This window comes from Mesoplodon mirus (assembly GCF_964341445.2).
Source record: "Mesoplodon mirus genome assembly, chromosome: 11".
NCBI classification, from domain to species: Eukaryota; Metazoa; Chordata; class Mammalia; order Artiodactyla; family Ziphiidae; genus Mesoplodon; species Mesoplodon mirus.
Genome location: NC_138987.1, coordinates 4,845,728 through 4,868,873, shown reverse-complemented (window position 1 = coordinate 4,868,873; position 23,146 = coordinate 4,845,728). Strand labels below are relative to the sequence as shown.

Here is a 23,146-nt window from a genome sequence, read left to right as displayed (position 1 = left end):
CCTGTCGAAACTCAGAACTCTGTGGTAGTACCTGCCCACCTAACCCACTTCCCTCTTGTCAGCTGAAAAGTAAGGAACAGCCTGAACGTTGAGAATTACGTTGTATTCGGGCGGACAAAACTGAAGACTGTTTTGCAACGAAGACCAGGCAGTCAAAACATCAAAAGGTTACTGTTAATTAACGAAGACCAGATACCTCAAGTTAAAGAATTTAGCGCTTTTCTATGTATGGGAGGGTGCAAGAGTCAGGGCTGACTGAAGTCATTCCTTTGATATGCACCTCCGCTATCTGGGGCCAGCATCCTGTGCTTTCTCAACCTGAGTCTCCTCAGGGTGCACCTTCAGGGGTAGTTGCAGTGGCTGATGGTGGGCAGCCTGTTTCTATCCTGAGTTCCCTCAGGGCTCACTGCTGGGGCAGCTACAATGTGATGGCTTGATGGCTGCAACATCCATATTTAATGATATGGCAGGCAGTATTTTTCATTCACACTCTTCACTAGCCTAATACAGTACGCAAATTACCATCAGTGTGAAGGACATTTTAAAAATGTGAATAGAGAAGAAGGATTAAAGGCTCCTCAGTAGTTAAGAAATTGAAGGGCACGCTTTAGATGGAAACTTAGCTTTGCCGACGCTTTCGGATTAACACCCTTAGTGCCAAGAACAGCAATAAAAAGATGCCGACCGTTTAAAACACCAACATCATTCTTGGTAACGCACTTATTTGTGCAGAAATTTACACCCACAATGAACTGAAAACTGACCAGGCATCTTGGATTTTATAGTACTTAGTGTTTTCTGAGATTTACTTATACTGAAGGTAAACTCAATGAAGGAACCAAACTGGCACAAATAATCCATCCATTTCTACCTGGATTGATGCAAAGGGGTCCGTGTAGCCCCCAATCCAGTGGCACTGGTCATAAGATCAGAACAAATTAATAAGCTGTTGACTCTTTATGGCCTCTTCTAAATTTCTTACCTCTAAAACTGTGAAAGAGCTAGATGTCTTCTGGGAGTACAAAGTGAGTAGTAAATAATTTCTGAGACAGATGTAAAAACAAACCTTAATCATGCCCCTTAGATCCAGTTCTAGCTAAAAATCTTATTTCTATTATCTCACTATTCCTTGCTTTCGTGCCTTAGCCACTGGGTCCCCACACACATCTTCTGTACTAATGGATTCAATGAAAGGCACCACAAAAGAGAATATATTTCATTATGAGCAGGCTTTCTCTTCTGGGCACCATCCCTGACCCTTCTGATAAGTGCTCTCACAACAGTGCAACAGTTTAGCAGGTAAGAGTTTCTAAAAAGGTAGAAAAATTAGGTTGAAATGCAACCCTCAGTATTCAATTCCCAGCTTCCTACTCAGAAGCTCTCTAAGACCATTTTAAAATATATATTAGCGCAGTCCTTTCTTGATACTTTCCATTAGTTCCTTAGACATCACACATGAAGAAGCAAACCAAAGCTCACAGTTGCCTCACGACTCTCTTTCTAGGCTAGCTAGAAAAATGAGAAGCTGATGTGTGCACCAAGGACATGAAATCAGAGAATTTCAAATGCCAACTATGCCTCCTAATAACAGCAAGGCAGGTGTTCTCTTTTAGGAGAGCTCTAACTTGCTCCATTACTCCAGAGATGGCCCAGGACTCACACCTCATCCTGAATCTCAGAAAACTGTTCACATGAGGTCAGGCCAGCATGTCACTAGAATCAAGTCAAGGGTGGGCAAACACAGCAGAATCCTTTACAAACCCACTGGATGGATGAATTCAGAAGACTTTAGAAACAAAACCACTAACTGATAATGAAATCCAGACCCGTAGCAACACTTGGCTACAGGATTAATTTCCATGAAATACTATGTTATTTTATCTCTCAAAGCACATTCATTTTCAATTTATAAAATTCTATGTAAGCAAAAACAAAAATGACCAAGCAAAAGGAAATGTATTTGTATTACCTTCTTCTGATCTTCTAGCTTGTGACTCACTGGATTCTTTCCATGTCTGTTCATCTCTGAAGATAAATCCATCACATTAGGTTCTTACCCTTCACAATGGAATCTCTTCAAAAAAGCAGCAAACTAATCCAAGATGCAATCACTAGGAAAACACTGGAGTGCCACATTTCCCATCACGCACCATCTCTGAACTTCATCAACTCCAAGGAATGATTAAAAAATCCATTGATTGAATGGAAAACATGAATTGTGTAATTTACTCCTGGGACTTTCCAAATCAGCATATGGTTTTAAATGCGGACTTCTCAAAAGCGAAATATTCATCCAGGAATTTTAACTCCAACTGCTATCTTTTTCTTTCTTCACAGTTTTCCATTTTAACAAATAATTACGCAGTTCCTGTAAACCTGTGATAAGAAAAAATAAGCACACAGTTAATTCTCCCCCACCGCTTACAGTACAATAAATGAAAACTTCTTATCTGAAATGTCCAATTTGGAAAAAGATTGTAGGCATGGATTATATTTCACATAAAAGTAACAGCAAGTGAAAGGCATTATTCTTTAACCCTATGGCCTTTAAAATACCAATTATAATACCTGAACCAAAAGAGAATATTAAAACCAGGGATTCATAGCACATCAAGCAAAAAATCAACAGAGAATACACATACATTCACCAAACGTGTATATGCTCCATGGTCCCGCTCATTAATTTCAGCATTCATAGAACTACAGAATTCAGAAAAGAGCCCAAAATAACTAGACACTATGCTAGACTGATACTTTTCATAAACAACGTTATTTAAACTTCAAAATGAATCTATAAAATGGTTCTTATTACTCTATTTTAAGATGAGGAGACTGAGAGGGTAAGTAAATTTTGTAAGTCTAGTCAAACAAGTGTAACAGGACTAGAATTTGAATTCAGATACCTTTGGCTCCAAAACACATTCCTTGTCCTAAACATAGTTGTGTCAATTCATATTACATATTTTATTATCCACAAGGATACCAAAAATAAGTTTATTAAGTGCCTTGCTAGATTATGAATGCACAGGGCACTCTCCTTAAAATCCAGTGGTTTCCAAACCCAGCCAGAAAACTGAATCTACTGGTAATAATCTTAATCACATAGATTCCTGGGGTCCACGCAACCCTGCTAATTCAGAAGCTACAGGGCAGTGTTGTTCTGGGTTTTGTTGTTGTTTTTCCATCTCTTCTAAACAATTCTGATGCAAGAAAACCACAGAAGAGTTGAAATCTCCTGCTAATACAGGGCACTTCCCAAGCTTGTCTGCATTTTGGAATCATCTGGGAAGCTTCAAAAACTACTGACTCTTATGTCTCATCTCCAGAGACTATGATTTAATTAGGCTGAGATATGGCCTGAGTCTTGGAACCACTGACCTAATACATATATATTCCCTTTATGTAACTGACCAACCACTGCATGAATACATCAAAGAGGAAACTTAGTGTCTCAGAAGGCAGCTCTTTCCATACTGGAGCAGTTCCAGTCTTTAGATTGTTCTTCCTAATTTGGAGATGAAGTCTGCCTTCCTGAATGTGTCTGTACATTTGCAATTATTTACATCCTTGTAGTCCTCAATGTACACAAAATCTTTTAAATTTCCCTTTTCATCTGACAGTCCTTCAAGTATCACCTTAGTGGGTTAACCATCCCTAGTGCCTTCAACAATTCCTCATTACCCTGGTTATTACTTAAAAGGCTTTACTTTTGACATGACCCATAAAATGTACTATCCAGAAATGAGCACAAGGGTCAAGCATGGCACGCTCTCTTTAATAACTCACCTCCAGGTACCACAAAACATGCCAGGCCAAGCATACAATAAATGATAAAGTAGACAGATAATGCTTGAAGATCAGCTCCTGAACTGTTTCCTGACTACTCATTCTTTTGCCAAGCCTTGCTCCTTCTACAATTCCTCTGCTCTGCTGCGTAGGTATTTTTACTACATACTATATAGTACATAGTTTGTGTACTCTGTGAATGTTACCAGCAAAGGAAACTGCATGGGCAAAGGCTTGGACATAGGAGAAAACATAGTCCATCCGAGGAATTCACAGAAATTCAAAGAGAAGCCACTGTAAATGTTTAAGAAAGAATGTAACATAAAATATTTTTTTATTTTAAAAGTTTGTCTTAACTAAAATATGGAAAATAGGAGGGAGAGAACAAAACCGGTGGCAAGAGAAACCTTCTAGGGATTGTTAGAACCATTAAAGAGACAACAACATTCTGAACTAGTGTAGGAGCTGACCGGTAGGAAAGAGTGACAAAACTGAGTGATACAGTACATGAAAGGAGGAGTTGACGGAATTGGTAATTGATTGGACATGTGTGTGGTCTAAGGGTGCATGAGCATAGGGACAATGATATCATTATCTAAGATAGCAAATCTCACAAAGGAAGCACTTTAGACATGGGGAAGATGAAAGAATTTGTAAAGCAAACAAAAGATGCTTACTAAAATCCAGAAAATTCCAAGCCAATCTCACTGATGGACATAGAAGTAACTGTCCTAAAGGAATACTAACAAACTGAATCCAGTAAAATATAAAATGAATCATACATCAATTCCAGGATGGTATCACCCTAGGAATAAAAGACTGGTTTAAGATTTGAAAATCAGTGTAATTCACCACATTAACAAAACAAGGAAGAACAATGATATGTTCATCTCTATTGGTGCAGAAATATAATCTGACAAAGTAAACATGGATTCATGATCAAAACAAAAACCTCTTGGCAAATGAGGACTAGAAAGAGACTTTCATGATCGTCCTTTATCTGATAAAGTATATTCATAAAATATCTATAGCAAACACATACTTATGGGTGAAAAGTTAAAGACTTTCCATTTGCTCAGGAATAACACATAAATACCTGCTAACATGATGTCTACTCAATATTGTACTTAAAGCCCTAGCCATGCAGTGAGACAAGAAAATATGAGAGAGGGAGAGAGACAGAGACAGAAGGAAGGAGGGGGAGGGATGGAGAAGGATACAGGCAAGCAGTATAAGCATTAGAAAGGAAGGAAAAAAACAGTATTTGCAAATGTCATGATGATATATATAGAAACTTCTAAAAAATCAAGAGATAAATTACTAGAATTAATGTGTTCAGCAATTTTCCTGGATACAAATATACAACATTCCTTTATATTTCTTTATAACAGCAACAAATACTCAGAAAATGAAACTCTAAAAAGATACTCTTTTACACTGTCACTTAGAATAACAAATATCTTGGAATGAATCTCATAAAAGATGGTAAAAACTTTATAAGGCAATAAAACACCATCAAAAAATAAATATCTAGATGAACAGAGGGCTTATTAATAAACGAAGATTCAGTATGGTAAAAATGCCAACTCATGCCTAAAGGATTTATAGATTCAGTGCATTACTAATCAAAATCCCCAGTTTTCCTTTTACAACTCTAGAAGATGCTCCTAAAATATATATGGAAATGTAAAAGACCAAGAAAATCCAAAACACTCATGAAGAACAAGTTGCAACTATTTGCTTTATCAGATGTGAAGACCTATTATCAACCAATAGTAAATAAAAAGGCATGTAACTGGTACAAGGGTAGACAAGTTCACCAATGGAACACAAGAGCCCAGAGAAGAACTCTTAACACATATGATCACATGATTAATTACAAAGTCGAAATTGCAAAGCTGTGGGGAAAAAGTCTTTTCAATAAAGAGTTCTGGGTCAATTGGCTATTCATATGGAAAAAAATAAAATTTGACCTCTACTTCACACCAATAATCAATTCCAGGTGGATTGTAGACAAAACAATAAGGCTTCTGGGAAAATATTTTCATGATCTAAGGGAAGCGAAAGATTTCTTAAACAAGAGACAAAAGTCACTAAACATAAAGAAAAAAATATAACTAAGATTAGATTAAAATCAAGAACTTTTATTCATCAGATTGTACCAATAAGAAAATACAAATGCAACCCATAGAGTAGGAAAATGTACTTGTTATACATATAACTACATGTAAAAACACCCCAAAATCGAGCAAAGACAGGCAACAGTGAAAAATATTTGAATAAGCACTCCAAAAGTAAGAGTAAAAATAAAGATGGAGAACAGATTAGTGGTTGCTACGGGCTAGGGATGGAGAGAGAAGGTAAGGTTGCCTAAAAGGCATGACACAAGGAAGCCTTGTAGTAAGAGAACAATGTTGAATCTTGATTGCAGAAGTGGTTGTATGAACCTACAAGTGTGATAAAATTGCATGGAACAATACACATACACACACAGATGAGAGTATATAATGCTGTTGAAATAGGAATCAACTCAGTGGATCATACTGATACCAATCTCCAGGCTCTGACATTGCTCTACAGTTACGCAAGATGTCACCATTGGAGGAAACCAGGTGGTAACTACTTCTACCACTTCCTGTAAACCTGCAATTATTTAAAAATAAAATTGAGAAAAAAGAGGATGTACAAATGGCCAATAAGCACATGAGAAATGAACACCCTCCTTAGCAATCAGAAAAACGCTAATGTAAACCATAATGAGATATGACCTTTCATTTACCTAAATGGATCAAAATAACAAAAAATGACAAAACCAACTGTTGGCTAAGACACGGAGGAACAAGAACACTGCTGGTCAGAGTATAAATGAGTACAACTATCTTGAAAAAAAATTACTATTTCCTACTACATTTGATGATACTTACACTATACAACTCAACAATAATACTCCTAGGCACGAACTGTTGAAAAACATATGCATAGGTGCATCAAGAGGTACGTACAAGAAAGTTTCTTCAGAATGGTAAAAAAAAAAACCACAACTGGAAACAACACAACAACATTAGAATAGGTAAATAATTTGTGGTATATTTATACAAAGGATAACTATACATTAAATAAAATGAATAAACTATAGATATACATATCAACATGGATGAACCTCAAAAACACTAAGAATCTAAAGTCCAAACAAAAAAAGTGTATACTATATGATTCCATTTTTATAAAATTCAACATCTTGTAAAACTCTACTATAGTGTTAGAAGTCAGGAGAGTGGTTACCTTTGGTGAGGGGGAAGGAAGGGGTTTTGATTGGAGTTTGGAGTGTTATCAATATTCCATTTTTTGACTTGAGTGGGCATTACATGGATGTTAGCTTTATAACAACTCATTGAGCTGTAAATTTACATTCTGTGCAGTTTTCCTGATGTCTAACATATTCATAATAAAAAATTTAGCTAAGAAAAAACACAGATACATCTATGTCTTTAGTATTCCCATGTCTTTAGTCTCCCCAGCAAGCAACAACACAACAAAAATTTAAGTTAGACTAATTAAACTTGTTACTAGTGGGCATTGTTCTTCTTTCTTAAGGTTATGGACCAACTGTTTGATTATGGCACAGAGTTTTGTCTGAAAACAATGTCAGCCTTACCAAGATATGGTCTATTAACTGTCAAAAAATGTATTCATCTCTTGACTTCAAACATCTCTCCTACTTTCTTTAGAGTGATGAGTTATTGTAGTCTATCAACCATACTTTTTATACATATATATTTATATCTGTATAAAATAGAATTTCCAAAGTACCATTAATGCTCTAAGTTATTTAAATTTACCCACCTTACCTAATACCTTTAGTTACAGTGTTAAAAGACATCAAAAAGACACACAGCACTGAGTGCCTAATATGTACTCAACATGGTGCAGGCCCAAAATAGTCAAATTTCAAATCTAGCCCTTGTCTTTACAGAGTTCACAGTCCAGTGGGGAGTCAGATTTAACTAAAAGCAAGGAGTATCAGCGTACTCTTCAACTTTGTCCAACATCAAAACCTAAGCATACAGATGAGTTTACACCAATGATAAAAGGCAATTTCACGTGGACAGAATTTATTGAATACTATGCATATAAAAATTAATTTGAATATGACTTCAGTTCATTTTAAATGCATAAAGAATCTAATATAACTTATGCTTACTTTCATGGAATAAAAACCATTTATAATAAAACTAAACTAAGTGGCCAAAAAAGAACAGATTATGTATACTGAAAAGATTCTCACAGGTTATTTTCTCATATGGAGGTAACTGTCAATATGTCATATTAATTCTCTTCTACTCTTACTCAATAGAATTCAGTGGTTGGGTTCGGTAGTGAAATCCATTTACTTTATGCGTAAGTATAAACACTTTCATTTTTCTATAGCTTAAGAGAAGGTTTCCATCTTGCTCAAACTCATCTAGAAGTCCCTCACTTAGATTCAGGATGAAAAAGATCATGAATGTGAGATTTTTGAGTGACTGGGGTATGTGCTACTTCCTAAAAAATCCTTCTCATGAGGATTTTAAGGGGACCACTCAGAGAGCTTCCCTGCATTTGTATGTTCCCTGCAACTGAGAAAACACAGAAGCCCAGTACCTGAGTGAGGTAAGGTGGCCTGTGGCGGCAGGGTAGGGTAATGCATCTGAGAAGTAAACTGTAGTCCTGTCTGATTGTAAATCAAAGATGTATATGCATCTTAGGATAGGAATTGTGGTAGGAACGTTTGCCTGAATTCACTTATGAAAGGAAAGGGATCCTGCTCAAAAGAGTAATTTGCCAGGGTAGGTAAGGGACTCCTGCAGGAGGAGGCTGTAGGTACTGCTGGGAAGAGAAGCAAAGGAGAGATCCGAAACGTTCACTCACTCTCAAGGAGAGGTCATTACCCAGATCACAGGAGGTGAGATCAGAGGGACCTGACAGTGAAATCTTCAAACATCTCAGGCAAATAGCCAAAAGAGTAAGTTTTAAATATCCCCCAGGCCTATAGACAATGAAGCCATTAAGCCAATACTGGCCATAAAGCCAGTATCAGCCAATAAGAAATTTCTGCCTCTATACCTCTCGTCTCTTCCTCACCTCCCCTACAAAGACCCTAGTGAGTGGGTGTGGAGGTGAACCAAGAAGGTTCTTTCCAACTGGCTCAAGTGGGGCAAGGAGGGGCACTGGTACCCAGTCTTGGTTTGGTTGAAGAGGAAGAGCTTTCGAATAATGATGTGTTTATAAACATATTGAAATAAATATTCTAAATTTTGAATTGAAACTTGTTTTGTGACATAAAGTGATCAAAAAGCTTATATTATCTAAAGGTGAACAAAAACAGGAACTAAGCCAAATTTCCATCCAGGGACAGACAAGCAATTCTAATTAGAAATCTGAAGAAAAAGGAGAGAAGTTTGGAATAGAGACTTGGATTTAGGAGTCATCAGTCTAAAGAGATCACTCATAGAAGTTACATAAATTGAGAAAAGCACCAAAGGCATACCTCCAGGAAAGATTGAAATTGTCTTAGGTACTACTGCCAAAATTATCTCAAAAAATGCAAACATGGTCATGACACAATTCAAATTCTTCAACAGTTTCCTAACCCCTAAAGCCAAAAAGAAAATCAAAAGCAAAATTCCTTAGCATGTCATTCAACACTCTACCCTATCATGATCCCTTCTTAACTTTCCAGCTTCATATATTACCACTTCTGAGCTTATTTTTTTTTATAGTTACACCAAAAACCTTAAGTTCCTGAGTACAATAACTCATTCTACAACTTGAGCATTCTACAACTTGGCCATAAGTGTCACACATCCACTTTGCAAACTCCTACTTGTCGTTAAAAAGTCTCCTCAAATCCATTTCCTCTCCAAAGGCTCCACTTTCTTTATGCCCCCAACCCTACTCCAGACAAGTTGTTGGCCGCTTCTTCCCCAATGTTCTACTAGTACTTATAGACGTCCCCCACACTATCGCGCTTACCTATAGCTACTCGTCACCCACTGGACTGTCAACCCCTATACACTTTCTCAGAGCCCCCAAGGTCTAACACAAAGCCTGGAGGCTGGTAGCCATTCATAAAGTGATTCTTATGATTCTGAAGAAAACACATGAAATACATATGAAATATGTATATGTACATACATGACTGTATAAATATATACTCCAACCAATACAGCTGGCCCTGACCAACATGGGTTCTAGGAGCACCGACCCTCACACAGTTGATAAACCACTTTGCAGTCAGCCCTCCACATCCGTGGATTCAACCTACCATGGATCATGTAATAGTGTAGTACATATTTGTTGAAAAACATCACATATAAGTGGACCTGCACAGTTCAAACCTTTGCTGTTCAAGGGTCAACTGTAATTTCCTATAAACCCAGAAAAGGCTGTACCAAAACTGTCTCTTTTCATCAAAAACATATATATAACTTAGAAACGGCAATAAGCCCTTTCTGAAATTACTTTAGCCATTCTCTTTTTATTTAAGGCATCACACTCAAAGTACAAAAATCTTAAGTGTACATAGCCTATGATTCACTCAGTTAACCACCACCCACATCAAGATACAAAATATTTCCAAAACTCCAGGAGACTCCCCAATTCCCCCTCTCCCTTAATAGTCCTAAAGGTAACCACCGATCTGTTTTATCACCCCAGATCTGTTTTCTCTGTTCTTGAAACTTCATATTAAGTGGAATCATACAGTGTGTCCTCAATTTGCTTTTCTTTTGTTCAACATTAAATCTGGAGGATTCATCTGTGTAGTTTTACGTAGCAGTAGTTCATTACTTTCTTTTGCTCTATGGAGGGGTGTCTGTGCTTATGTGTCCCAATTCATGTACTTGCCCGAAATAAAGTCCAGCTCAACACTGGGATTTTTAATCATCCGGAACTCCATATCCTAATTCAGGCTTTCTGGACTCTTTTTGTTTACAAATGAAGAAAATAAAGAGGTTCACTTTATTTCACATATTTTCCCCAGGCTCTATGACCTCTATTTAAGTCAAAGAGAATGCAAAAGAATCAACAGTCCCTGTGTCCACACTGTTGAGTGAGTAATAAAACCAGATCCAGAAACCATTGAAAACTGACTGGAAATTTCTTTTGGAATTTTAACCACTAATCAGAGGTGAAATGGCCATTGTTTATGCTTTGAATTCTGATAATGAATTGTTAAATACAGTTGACCTCTGAACAAAGTGGGGGTTAAGGGACCCAACCCCTCCATGCAGTAGAAAATCCCAGCATAACTTCACAGTCAGCCCTCCATAGCTATGGTTCCACATCCAGATTCAACCAATCTTGGATAGTGTAGTAACGTAGTGTGCATTTAGTGAAAAAAAATCCACAAGTAAGTAGACACACACAGTTCAAGCACATGTTGTTCAAGTGTCAACTGTAATCTCTATGTAGCTAAGTCAGTATTTCTAAAACACAAAGAAAAGGATCCAGGCCCAAATGGAAAGGGTTAAGATAAGAAGTTGCTCCAGTAGAAAACGGCATTGGGGCCAGAAGTTCTCCTTGCCCTCCTACCAAAGGGTCCCAGACCCGTGACTCCAGTGTTCCATGTAATAAAGAACTCTACCACTATACAACTATTAGAAAACTACTGGAATAATATGACTATTGCAAAAAATGTTTTAAAAAGTTTTTGATAAACATCAAAACCCATTCATGATTTAAATGTAAGAACAAAATTTTAAATAATAGAAATAGGGGGCCTCCCTGGTGGCGCAGTGGTTGAGAGTCCGCCTGCCGATGCAGGGGATACGGGTTCGTGCCCCGGTCTGGGAGGATCCCATATGCCGCGGAGCGGCTGGGCCCGTGAGCCATGGCCGCTGGGCCTGCGCGTCTGGAGCCTGTGCTCCGCAACGGGAGAGGCCACAACAGTGAGAGGCCCGCATACCGCAAAAAGAAAAAAAAATAAAAATAAAAAAATAAATAATAGAAATAGGAATAGAAAGAAGCCAAATAAGTACAGCAGAGAATATCATATTAATGGTGAACAGAAGAATACATAGAATGATACCATTTATATAAAATTTAAAACAATGTAAGTCATTGTTAAGCAATATTTATAAATAAAGATATAGTTAAAGTATATAATCATGAATGAAATAAGTCTCTTAAAAGTCAGGAATAAGATAAAGATGTCTGTCACTCATTCAATAAACCTTTATACCATATGCACTTATCACCATGGTAAGACAAAAAATAAAATAAAATAGTAAGAATAGAAAAGGTAGAAAAAGTATTTGCATATAATATTATTGATTATATGGAGAGTTTGAGAAAATTTATTTTTAAATTATTTAGAAGAAATAAACAAGTCTATCATTTACAATACACCAACAAAATATACACCTTTATAGCAGCAACAACAATAAAAATAGTGAAAGAAAATATAATTTTAAAACCAATTCCATTAGTAAGAGATACATAGAATATAATATCCTTATAGATAAAACTAGAAAAAAATTAAAATTTTTATATAGAATAGTCTAATTTTAAATTGAAAGGCATAAAAATTATCTATATAAATGGAGAGATATAACATGTTCATGGGTAACAGGACTGAATAGCTTAAAGATGACAGTTGTATTCTAATTATTCTGTAAGTTCAATTCAGTTCCAATCAAAATTTCAATGTATAATTTTTATGTAACTCAAAAGGATTATTAAATTCATATATGAGAACAAAGGGATAAGGCTAGCCAAGACAATTTTGAAAAATGCATGCTTTCATAAACATCAAGATTTACATAAAACAAAGATATTTAAGACATAAAGGTATTGGACAAAGTAAAAGATCAATAAATACTGGAATAAAATATATAGCTCAGAAATAGAAATACACATACCCACATAAAGACCATTTAATAAGTAATACGATGTGGAAAGAAATGACAATTTAAAAAACTGATCCTGGGATAAGTGGTTATCCACATAGAAAAATATAAGACTAATAGCAAAAAAAATTTTACATAATACAGAAAAAACGCTAATCTAATAAAAGAGATTGAAAAAATTGACCACAGCCATTTGTACAACAAAAAGTAAGCATGTAACATAGAAAAGCCAGAGACTGGGAAAATCTATTTACAGTACACATATACATATGTGCATGTGTACATACTAAAAAGAGAACTCTTACCAAAAAACTACAAAGAAGACACAAGACCCAGTAGAAAAAAGGAGCAAATCATATGAACAGGCAATGCCCACAACAGGAACCATGGATGGCCGATAAACACATGAAAAGTAGTAACTGGGGAAATACAAAGTTTTTAAAAACAAATTATGTCCCACACAATGGCTTGTTTAAAATTTTTAAATGTTACCAACAGTAAACGTTGAAAAAGAGAATACAAAAATTTTCATGAACTGCCAGTGGGTGTGTAACTGCTGTGTTGGTATAGGGCAAGCACTGTAGTGAGTAATCTGGCAAAACTTAGTATAGTTAAATGTCAGCAGATCTTCAGTTGAATTCCTACGGACACATGTATACACTAAAGGAAGTGTATGAGAATGTTCATTATAGCATCCTTGGCACTGATTTTAAAAAAAATTAGAAATATTCTAAATATCCAAGTATCAGAAATTTTAAATAAGTGAACTGTGGCATATATTTGTATTACATGGTTTATAGTTTTTAAAATGAATAATCTAAAGCTCCACATGTCTCACAGACAAATCTTGATAACATAGCCATGCATCAAGTAAGGAAGCTGAACAAAATAGAGTTTAATATCACTTATAATAAGTTTAAAAACATGTAGAGAAACACCAAATACCATTTAGAAATACACAGAAATATGGTAAAAGCATAAAAACATGTAAGAAATGAGAAATCTGAAATCGAGATAGCAGGGTTTGTCCTGGGGTGAGGATACAGAAATGAGATTGGGGAGGATTGCAAAGGAAGCTTTAATAATGATGCAGTAACCCATGTCTTCAAAAAATTTCTAAAGACAAATGTTAAAATGCAGCAAAGCTAGATGTTGAGTACAGAGAAGTGTTAATTCCGTGTATTCTCTATGCTATTCACTGTGCTTTTCTTAATACTTACAAGAGTTCACAGTAAAAACAAGAAATGTTAAAAAACAACAAGAAAAGTGAGAACTTACAGAACGCAGAAGTATTTATAATAGATAAATCAACCAACCAACCAACCAACCAACTTTGGAACTATAGCAAATGGTTTTCTGCAGGGCTAGAACCTCCCCATAGGTGGCACTTGACAATGTGCCAGGAGGAGAGAGCTCTTTTTGGTCGTTCCATTTAACTGGTGACACTGCTGGCATTTACTGGGCGGGAGGGGGAGCATGATAAATGTCTTGCAATGTGACTGGTACAACCCAGCACAAGGGAAAATTGTCCCTACATCTCCCACTGACAGACACAGTCACTATACCAAGCAGCCCTGGTACATGCCTGACTTGACCACTGTGTGAGTTCAAGATCCCCACCATGAGAAGATGACCTCTCCCTTGGGACTCTTCCTTTAGTAATGTTTTTGTTTTTTTTCCCCCAGAGCCTCCCATGTGTCAGAGCTTGTTCGGGGACCAGGAAGAGAACAGATGCTTAAGGCTCTGTCCTGCCCCCTCCCCCTAAGCTGAGTTCCCAGCTCATCCTCTCAGCTCCATCAAGTTAACCCCAGGACATCATTATGCTCTGCCTTACTCTGCTGTACACAATGAAACAGAGCCTTGGTGCTACCGGTTGCCCCATAAATGCCATCCCCCCCCCAACACACACATAAATGTATCTCTTTTTAGGTATCACAGAAAACCTGGCAACCAGAAAGTCAACACAGATTTTGTGGGTTTTCAGAAAACTGCAACGCAATTTTGTAAGACAAAACAAATTTTTCTCTTGTATACCACGTATGCAGGAAAATTACTGAAAAAAACGAAAAAACAAAAACCTCCTTGCATCACGCTTCACAAACTACGTTCCTGTACACTTCCACCTCTCCCACTGGTGATACACAAGAGAAGTCATAACAGCAGGGAAACATTATGTTCCTTGCAACATGGCTGCTCTGCGTCGTTTCTGTAGAATGGAAATGGTACGTTATTTGCTGTATCAGATAAATTGGCTCTGCAGCCCACATTTAAAAGAACATACATTGGTTTTCAGGAGGAAGTTTGGACTTGATTAGTGCAAGATAAAAGGATACAAAGAGGGTTGAATATGATTCAGAGCCAATAACCATATCTGTAATGGAGACGGAACAGTATAAAACATTCATATTCTTAGGTACTAATGATAAGTTGGAAAAAAGCTTGCATCTTTTAGCTAAATTTGTTTATTGCCTGAAAACTCAATGTAGTAATTCAAGTCCAAGTGACAGGAAATTACAGTTTCCTGGCTGACATCAATTCAATCTTCAGTAATAGTTCTGAAATGGAGTTTCTAAGTTCTGAAGAGAGAAGAAAAACGCACACATACACAATATTTTCAATAACTCAGGTCACAACCCAGATGATATAGCACACGTTATATGGATAAAATTATGATGTGTGCTTATAAACATGCAAGGCCTTATTATGTCATTTTAATCAAATTTTTCATTTGATCAGGTTCTCACATTTAGTCTGCACATGGACTTGGTTATTTAGAAAATACAGGCTCCCATAAGGGAGATTTGAAACACATGGCTGTTCCTTGTTACAAAAGCAAATAGACAATCATTTAATCAAGGTAATCATAAAAGTTATACTGAAAATTGGTGAGCTAAGAAAAGTTTCAAAAATCTTTTTCATTTTCTTGCTGTGGAAAGACCGTCATCTACATGGATCCTCCCAAGCGTAAGGGAGCATTTTTCTTCTTTTCTATCCATGCTCATCCCCCCATATATACAATTAGTTCAAACTTTCCTGAAAGCAGAGACTGCTGATTGTCACCCAATATCTGTTCTCTGTTTATCCTCAAGGTTTTACCTGTATATAGGTCCCCAAAATGAGAGACTACATTAACCAGTTTCCCTGGTGGCAAGGTCTCACCATTTCACGATGCTATGGCCAATGGAATACAAGCAGAAATGACAGTGCCACTTTCAAATAACTTCAAAAGGAAATTGCTTGTGTGGCAATTTTCTCTCTTCCCCCAATTCCCATGGGCTGGAATGTAGTGTCGTGCTGGTCAGAATACCATGTAACAAGGACACCACACTATGGAATGTCAGAGCAATGAGATGGAAGGAACCTGGGAACCTCGGGTGCTACTGGTCCGTGAAGAAAGAGGAAATATATGGAGAAAACCTAAATCCCACTCATAGCATGATGGCCAACTCGGTCAAGCCCAGCTTGACCCATTAACAAAAAAGTAAATGCTTACTGTTCTAAGCTACTGAATTTGGGGGGAAGAAAACAGGAGAGGTTAGGCAACATTATTGAACCAATATATAATACTGAAAAGAAAGAAGACAGGATGCTGTATTAAAGAAAACAATTTGAACTTCATGAATTTGGAATTAGAAGTTTTAAAAACTTTTATGTGTAACTGTTCATGGTTTCAACTCAATTTCTTGATCTTCAAAACAGAAGGGTTAAATAAACAATCTCTAAGGATGCTTACAACTTTAATATTCTAAGATTTTGTACATTGTCTCCCAATTTCTGCCACTTTCTTAACCAAGGCCCTTCACTCGTTTGATCAGTGGATTGCAACCTACAGATACTCTGAGTAGAATAACACTTCCCTTGTTAAGAGAGGATTTCAGATCATCCTAGGTCATGATTTGTCACCATTTTATAGCCCAGTGGTCTACACTTTACTTTGTATTATATCCCACCTTTGGACAGCAGTAATAGAGTTTATGATATTTAATAATATAAACTCTGTATGAATTAGAGAATCAGAAGTCTGGCCAGCATATAAAACTGTGGAAACTTTCTACTAGAGGGACTAGTGATATATTTTGAAGCGTCGTGAAATGGTGAGACCTTGCCACAAACAGCCCAAAAACTTTTTTAAGTTTCTAGTTCTGCTAGAACACACAACCTGCCACTGCACAAGCGTACTCTTGGAGTGCTCAAGAAGAGTACTCAGGAAGATGTAAGGTATGCTTTATGCAGTTATTCAATTTCCAAATGGACTAGAGTTTTACAGAATCTTAATCTCATTATGGAAAAGTTTTCCATAGTTACTAATAAGTTGTTTTAATATGCTCATACATGTTAGGTATCAAGAAATAAAACTGAAACGCAAAGATACACTCTTTTCTGTTTAAACATTCACAATGAGTATAAATAACTTGAGAAACAGGAAATATAGTCAAGTGAGATATATCCACTGCAGTACCCCTCTAGGACAATGTTACTTAGGGACAGCTGAGCCTATCTTATTTTTACTCTTCAGGAGTAAGTTATCTTAGCACGCAGTTTAACAAATGATTGTGAAAATATGATAGGAAACAGAAAGGAAGAGAGGGAGGGAGGAAGGAAGCCTGTATTAGCCAACCAAAGACATTTAATAGTCAATTATTTTGTGAAGGATTATTCTACATTTGTCTTTCTGAAGATCTAGCTCTGTACATAATGTAAAGATATTTAACAAAAAAAGACTGTTTAATAATGGGGAAATACAGTATTTAAAATATCTGAATCACCAGTAATCCATCCACACTAATAATTTACATTCAGAAATCAGAATTACATTGGACTTAATTTCTCTTTAATATTAGTTTTGAAAGGAATCTCAGAGCAAATCAATAGTATAAATAGTACTTCAACAAGTACTAGATACTTCAAAGCACTTCAGCTCCATGTAATTTGTTTACAAGTGATAAATGTGTTAATTACAGACGGCTCTTACTATTCCTAAATGAACTCAGGTATTCCTTCATTCAGTGAATATGCACTGAGTGCTTTACAAGAGCACAATAAAATGACATTTTCTCAAATGTATTCTAGAAATCAGACTTTTGAAAATGTCAAGCTAATCCTGATCCCAATTATCTACTTCAGTAAAATTTTGGCAAAATTATTGTATTTAAATTTTTGTAGCATAACTTCAAACGAAAAAGGACCCTGGGAAGGGGTTCATGAAGAATGACAGATCTTCAGCTTAGATCAGGGCTTATGACAGCCTACCTGCCAGAAATTTAAGCATCAGAGAGTGTATGTTAGGCATGTGGGCTATCAGGAGGGGTGTTATAGTTTTATTTTCTTTCTTTTGTCTGTTTTAATTGTTATTAGGCAAAATATGCATTCTCAATTTCTAATCTGTCTGGACACTTGCTATCATCTTAAAACTAGTCACTTCAAACATTCATAATAATGATCTAATCCCTAAATATGATTAATGCATTTGACATCGATGTTGTAACTGAGAAAGGTAGAGAAGAGGAAAAAGTTTCCAAACAGAGGGACTGAAACAGAGGAAACAGTTTAGGAATGTTTGGGGAGCAAGAGTGGACCATACTGACTTTTGATTCGATCCAGAGCCATTCGTGAAGAATGAAGGCATCACTTTCCTTGTTAAATGGTACAGCTTTAATCTTGACAGTCAACTTACAGAGAGCAGCTAGCGTAATACAATTTTTAAATTAAACAAAAGTAAATAAAGAACAACCAAAAAACAGGTGACCTTGGTGCTATTCTCTGGAGGAAGGTACTGGTTCCAATGGATAGCATGGCCTTAAACTGCAAACAGGAAACGCTATATAAATATCTGCCTACTTCTGTTTAAAATATGAATATGTATTCTATTTACATAAATGAATTCAGCAACATTAAGTCACATGATAGACTACTATTTTAGTTTAACCAAAAAAAATGGCTATATATGTAGTTTAAGATACTACTTACATTTTCTTTTGATGTCCTTACATAAAGGCAATTTCTTACTCAATTTGTTCAGCAACAGTACAGAAAAACGTTTCAGCATCTCAATAAAGATAATTCCCTGTATGCTTACAAGGACTAGCTATTATTCTTCTAGGACCTGAAAACATATAGTGAGCCCAAATAAAGGAACGGTAATCCTATAGAAGAATGTGTATTGTTGAAGTGGGAGGTGTGTTATTTTTGTTTTGTTTTGTTTTGTTTTGTTTTTGAAGGGGAAAGAATAATCTTTAATCATATTTAGCAATTAAGTTTGGGTCTTTGAAATGATTCAAGGTTTGCCAAATATTTCTCTACACACAGCATCCATCAGATACTTTTCAAAACAAATGAAATAGAGGAATATTTTCATATGAAAAAAGTACATTACTTAACTTCTGAAATATGTGGATGAAATCAATTATTGACAATCACACTAAATCCTAAAGCCCCCAAATCTCTAGTTAAAACACTGTACAAATGAATGTACAACTTGATTCAAATACATACTTTCGAACATGAAAATTATTTTTTCCTTTTGCGCATGGCATGTCATTCCATAAATGGAATAAGATGTACAGAACCCACAATTTCTCTGATGAACATTAAAGAATCAGCTTTAATGTTTCTTTTCATTTTGTGCTTACATTAATATGATGGACCTTTATTCACAATTCATACAAAAAGAACAGATGAACACTTTTTACAGATAGTGTTATTCATCCTAATACTATTCTTTCAAAGGAACTACAGACTATAACAATAGCTTACACATGTAGCATTTTCTATAAGCCATGCTCTACACCAAGTACCATCTCATTACCTCCTCACCAAAAATCTGTGAATTTGGGACTTCCATTCTCTCCACTTTACAGACAAGGAAACTGAGACCTACGAAGGTGAAACAACCTACCAAAGGTCATATAGGTAGTAAATGGTGGAAGGAGGCAGCTTGATTCAGAGTTAAAAGTGTACCTTGAACCATTTTACTCTCCCTCCTGGAACAGTGGGTTTTCAGGAAATATTTGTTGGATGAGTGAAAGGAATGCAGTAATAATACCTACATCATAAATATAGTGAATAACTGATTTTTGAAATGAATTAACCACTTTTGTATATTATAATTTTCAAGGTATCTTCCTATCTCTTATCTCATTAGAAAACCCTTTTAAACAACAAATCACTGTACAATAACAAACAACATAATAGCAGCAAATAGTTATGATTTAAGTCAGTTGTATCCATCTGGTCTTCAGATTCCTCCTCAGTAAAATAAGAAATCTAAAGGCCATCTAAGTTTCTACGAATCTCTAACTCGAAATGGTTTGTTCATGGCTACCCAGGAAAAGGGCACGTTTGTAACTGCAAACCCAAATTTTCCTATGTAAATCTCTTTGCCACACATCTCCTCAAGACTTGCTTCCTTAAAGTCCTGAGCTGTTCCACTCCAGCTAATGTTCTTTTGTTCTCTATCCTTTTCCTCCTGTCTATGTACCCAGAGACTCACCTCTTTCTCTTAAACACTTAATTTCCCATGCCAACATTTCTTTAATATTACACTTCTTTAGTGGCAGATTAATCAGATAACCTCAGAAGACATGACTCCCAAGGAACAAGCTACCCTTCTCTTTTATAAAAGTTTTTCAAAATGTCACTAAACATATATGGGCCCCCTTAAAAGTGGTCTTAGAGGGAAGGGCTTCGTGGAATTATTTCATAAGGAAAAGCTGTCTCTTCTCCAAAATTTATGTATTCAGTTATTTACATCAGTGGGGACAGTTGCTTTATTCTATGAGTTATAATTCATTACTCTCATCAATTATTTTCTTGTTCAATTTGTTTCGGATTTGACCACTAGAAGCTCCTTCGAATTGGCACTTACATCCTTTCAACACTGCTCATCACTTTTTATCATGATAAAATATAAATAACGTAAAATTTACCATCCAAACTACTTTTGAGTGTACCATTCAGTGGTATTAAATACACTGACTTGTCTGTGCAACACCATAACCACCCATTCCTATAACTCTTTTCATCTTGCAAAACTGAAACTCTATATGTATAAACAATAACTCCCCAAACTCCCCTGCCCCCAGCCCCTGGCAACCACCATTGTACTTCCTGTCTTTATGACTCTAATTACTCTAAGTACCTCATATAAGTGGAATCACATAGCGTTTGCCTTTTTGTGACTGGTTTATTTCACTTAGTATAATGTCCTCAAGGTTCATTCGTGTTTTAGCATATTGCAGACTTTTCTTCCTTTCAAAGGCTGAATAGTATTCCATTGTAAGTATATACCACATTTTGTTTATCCATTCATCTGTCAATGGACACTTGGGTTGGTTTCACGTTTTAGTAACTGTGAATAATGCTGCTATGAACACGAGTGTACAGATATCTCTTTGAGACCCTGCTTTCAGTTATTTTGGTCCTATACCCAGAAGTAAAATTGCAGGATCATATGGTAATTCCATTTTTAATTTTTTGAGAAACATTCAAAATGCTTTTCACAGAAGCTGTAACAGTTTATATTCCCACCAAGAATGCACAAGAGTTCAAAATTTTCAACATCCTTGCCAACATTAACTGTTTTCTGGTTTGTTTTTTTAATAGTAACCATTATAATGAGTGTGAAGTGGTATCTCACTGTGGTTTTTATTTGCATTTCCCTAATGATCAGTGGTCTGAGCTTCTTTTCACGTGCTTACGGGCCACTCATATATTTTCTCTGGAGAAATATCTATTTAAACCCTTCGCCCATTTAAAAAATCTGGTTGTTGTTGTTTTTTTTTTTTTTTTTTTTTTTGCGGTACGCGGGCCTGTCATTGCTGTGGCCTCTCCCGCTGCAGAGCACAGGCTCCGGACGCACAGGCCCAGCGGCCATGACTCACGGGCCCAGCCGCTCTGCGGCATGTGGGACCCTCCCAGACCAGAGCACGAACCCATGTTCCCTGCATCGGCAGGCGGACTCCCAACAACTGCGCCACCACAGAAGCCCAAAATCTGGTTGTTTTGTTGTTGTTAAGTTTTAGGAATTATTTATATATCCTAGATATTAATCCTTTACAGGATATATGATTTGCAAATATTTTCTCTCATTTAGTTGTTTTAATTTTTACCCTGTTTATAATGTCTTTTGATGAAAAATTTTACAAAATTTTTCATGAAGTCCAATTTGTCTATTTTTTACTTTAGTTACCTTTGCCTTTGATGTCATATCCAAAAAGTCATTGCCAAATCCAGTGTCATGAAGGTGTGTCCTATGTTTTCTTCTAAGGGTTTTATTGTTTTGGGTCTTACATTTAGATCCTTTTCCATTTTGAGTTAATTTTTGTATATGGTGTTAAGTATAGGTCCAATTTCATTCTTTTGCATGTGGATATTCAGCTTTCCCAGCATCCTTTCTGAAAAAGACTGTCCTTTCCCCATTGAATGGTCTTGCCACCTTTTCACAAGTCATTTGACCATATATATGAGGATTTATTTCTAGGCTCTCTATTCCTAGTCCATTGGTCCATATATCTGTCTTTATGCCAATACCACACTATTTTGATTACTATAGCTTTATAGTATGTTTTGAAATCAGGAAGTGAGAATTCTACAGTTTTGTTTTTTTTAAAGATTGATTTGGCTATTTGGGGTCCCTTGAGATTGCAAATGAAATTTAGGATAGGTTTTTCTATTTATGCAAAAATATCACTGGGATTTTGATGGGGATTGCATTGAACCTATAGATTGCTTTTGGTAGTAGTATAGACATTTTAACAATATTGAGTCTTACAATCCATGAACATGGTATATGTTTTCATTTATTTATGTCCTCTTTAATTTTTCACAATGATTTGTAGTTTTCATTGTACAAGATTTTCATCAGCATGGTTAATCCCTAAGTATTTTACTCTTAATTCCTAAGTATTTTATTCTTTTTGATATTGTTGCAAATGTAATTGTTACGTGATTTCCTTTTCAGATTGTTCATTGTACATAAATATAAGTACAAATAATTTTTGTGTGTTGATTTTGTATCCTGCTACTTTGCTGAATTCTTTTATTAGTTCTAACAGGTGGTTTTTGTGGAATCCTTGGGGCTTTTTACATGTAAGATCATATCATCTGCAAACAGATAATTTCACTTCTTTTCCAGTTTGGATACCTTCTCTTTCTTTTTCCTGCCTAATTGCTCTGGCTTAATCTTCCAGTACTATACTGAATAGAGGTTGTGAAAGTGGGCATCCTAGTTCATTCCTGATCTTAGAGGAAAAGCTTTCAGTAGTCTTTCACCATTGAGTATGATGTTTATTGTGGGTTGTTAATATATGACTTTTATTACACTTATGAAGTTTCCTTCTATTCCTAGTTTGTTGTGTACTTATATCATGAAAGGGTTTTGAATTTTTCAAATGCTTTCTATGCATCAATTGAGATGATCATGTGAATTTTTTCCTTCATTCTGTTGATGTGGTGTATTATATTGATGGATTTTC

General features: G+C 36.0%; 1 protein-coding gene across 6 annotated transcripts in view; it reads right to left on the bottom strand.

Annotated features, from left to right (window-relative positions):
• NAV3 (neuron navigator 3) overlaps nt 1-2,322 on the bottom strand; it is a 593,230-nt gene extending 590,908 nt beyond the window's left edge. For all 6 annotated transcript variants that reach the window (XM_082636004.1, XM_082636005.1, XM_082636006.1 and 3 more), the window contains exon 1: nt 1,970-2,322. In XM_082636004.1, the coding sequence (XP_082492130.1) occupies nt 1,970-2,041 (72 nt within the window). In that variant the 5' untranslated portion in view covers nt 2,042-2,322. The remainder of the gene's footprint in view (nt 1-1,969) is intronic.
• Nucleotides 2,323-23,146: the final 20,824 nt, after the last annotated feature.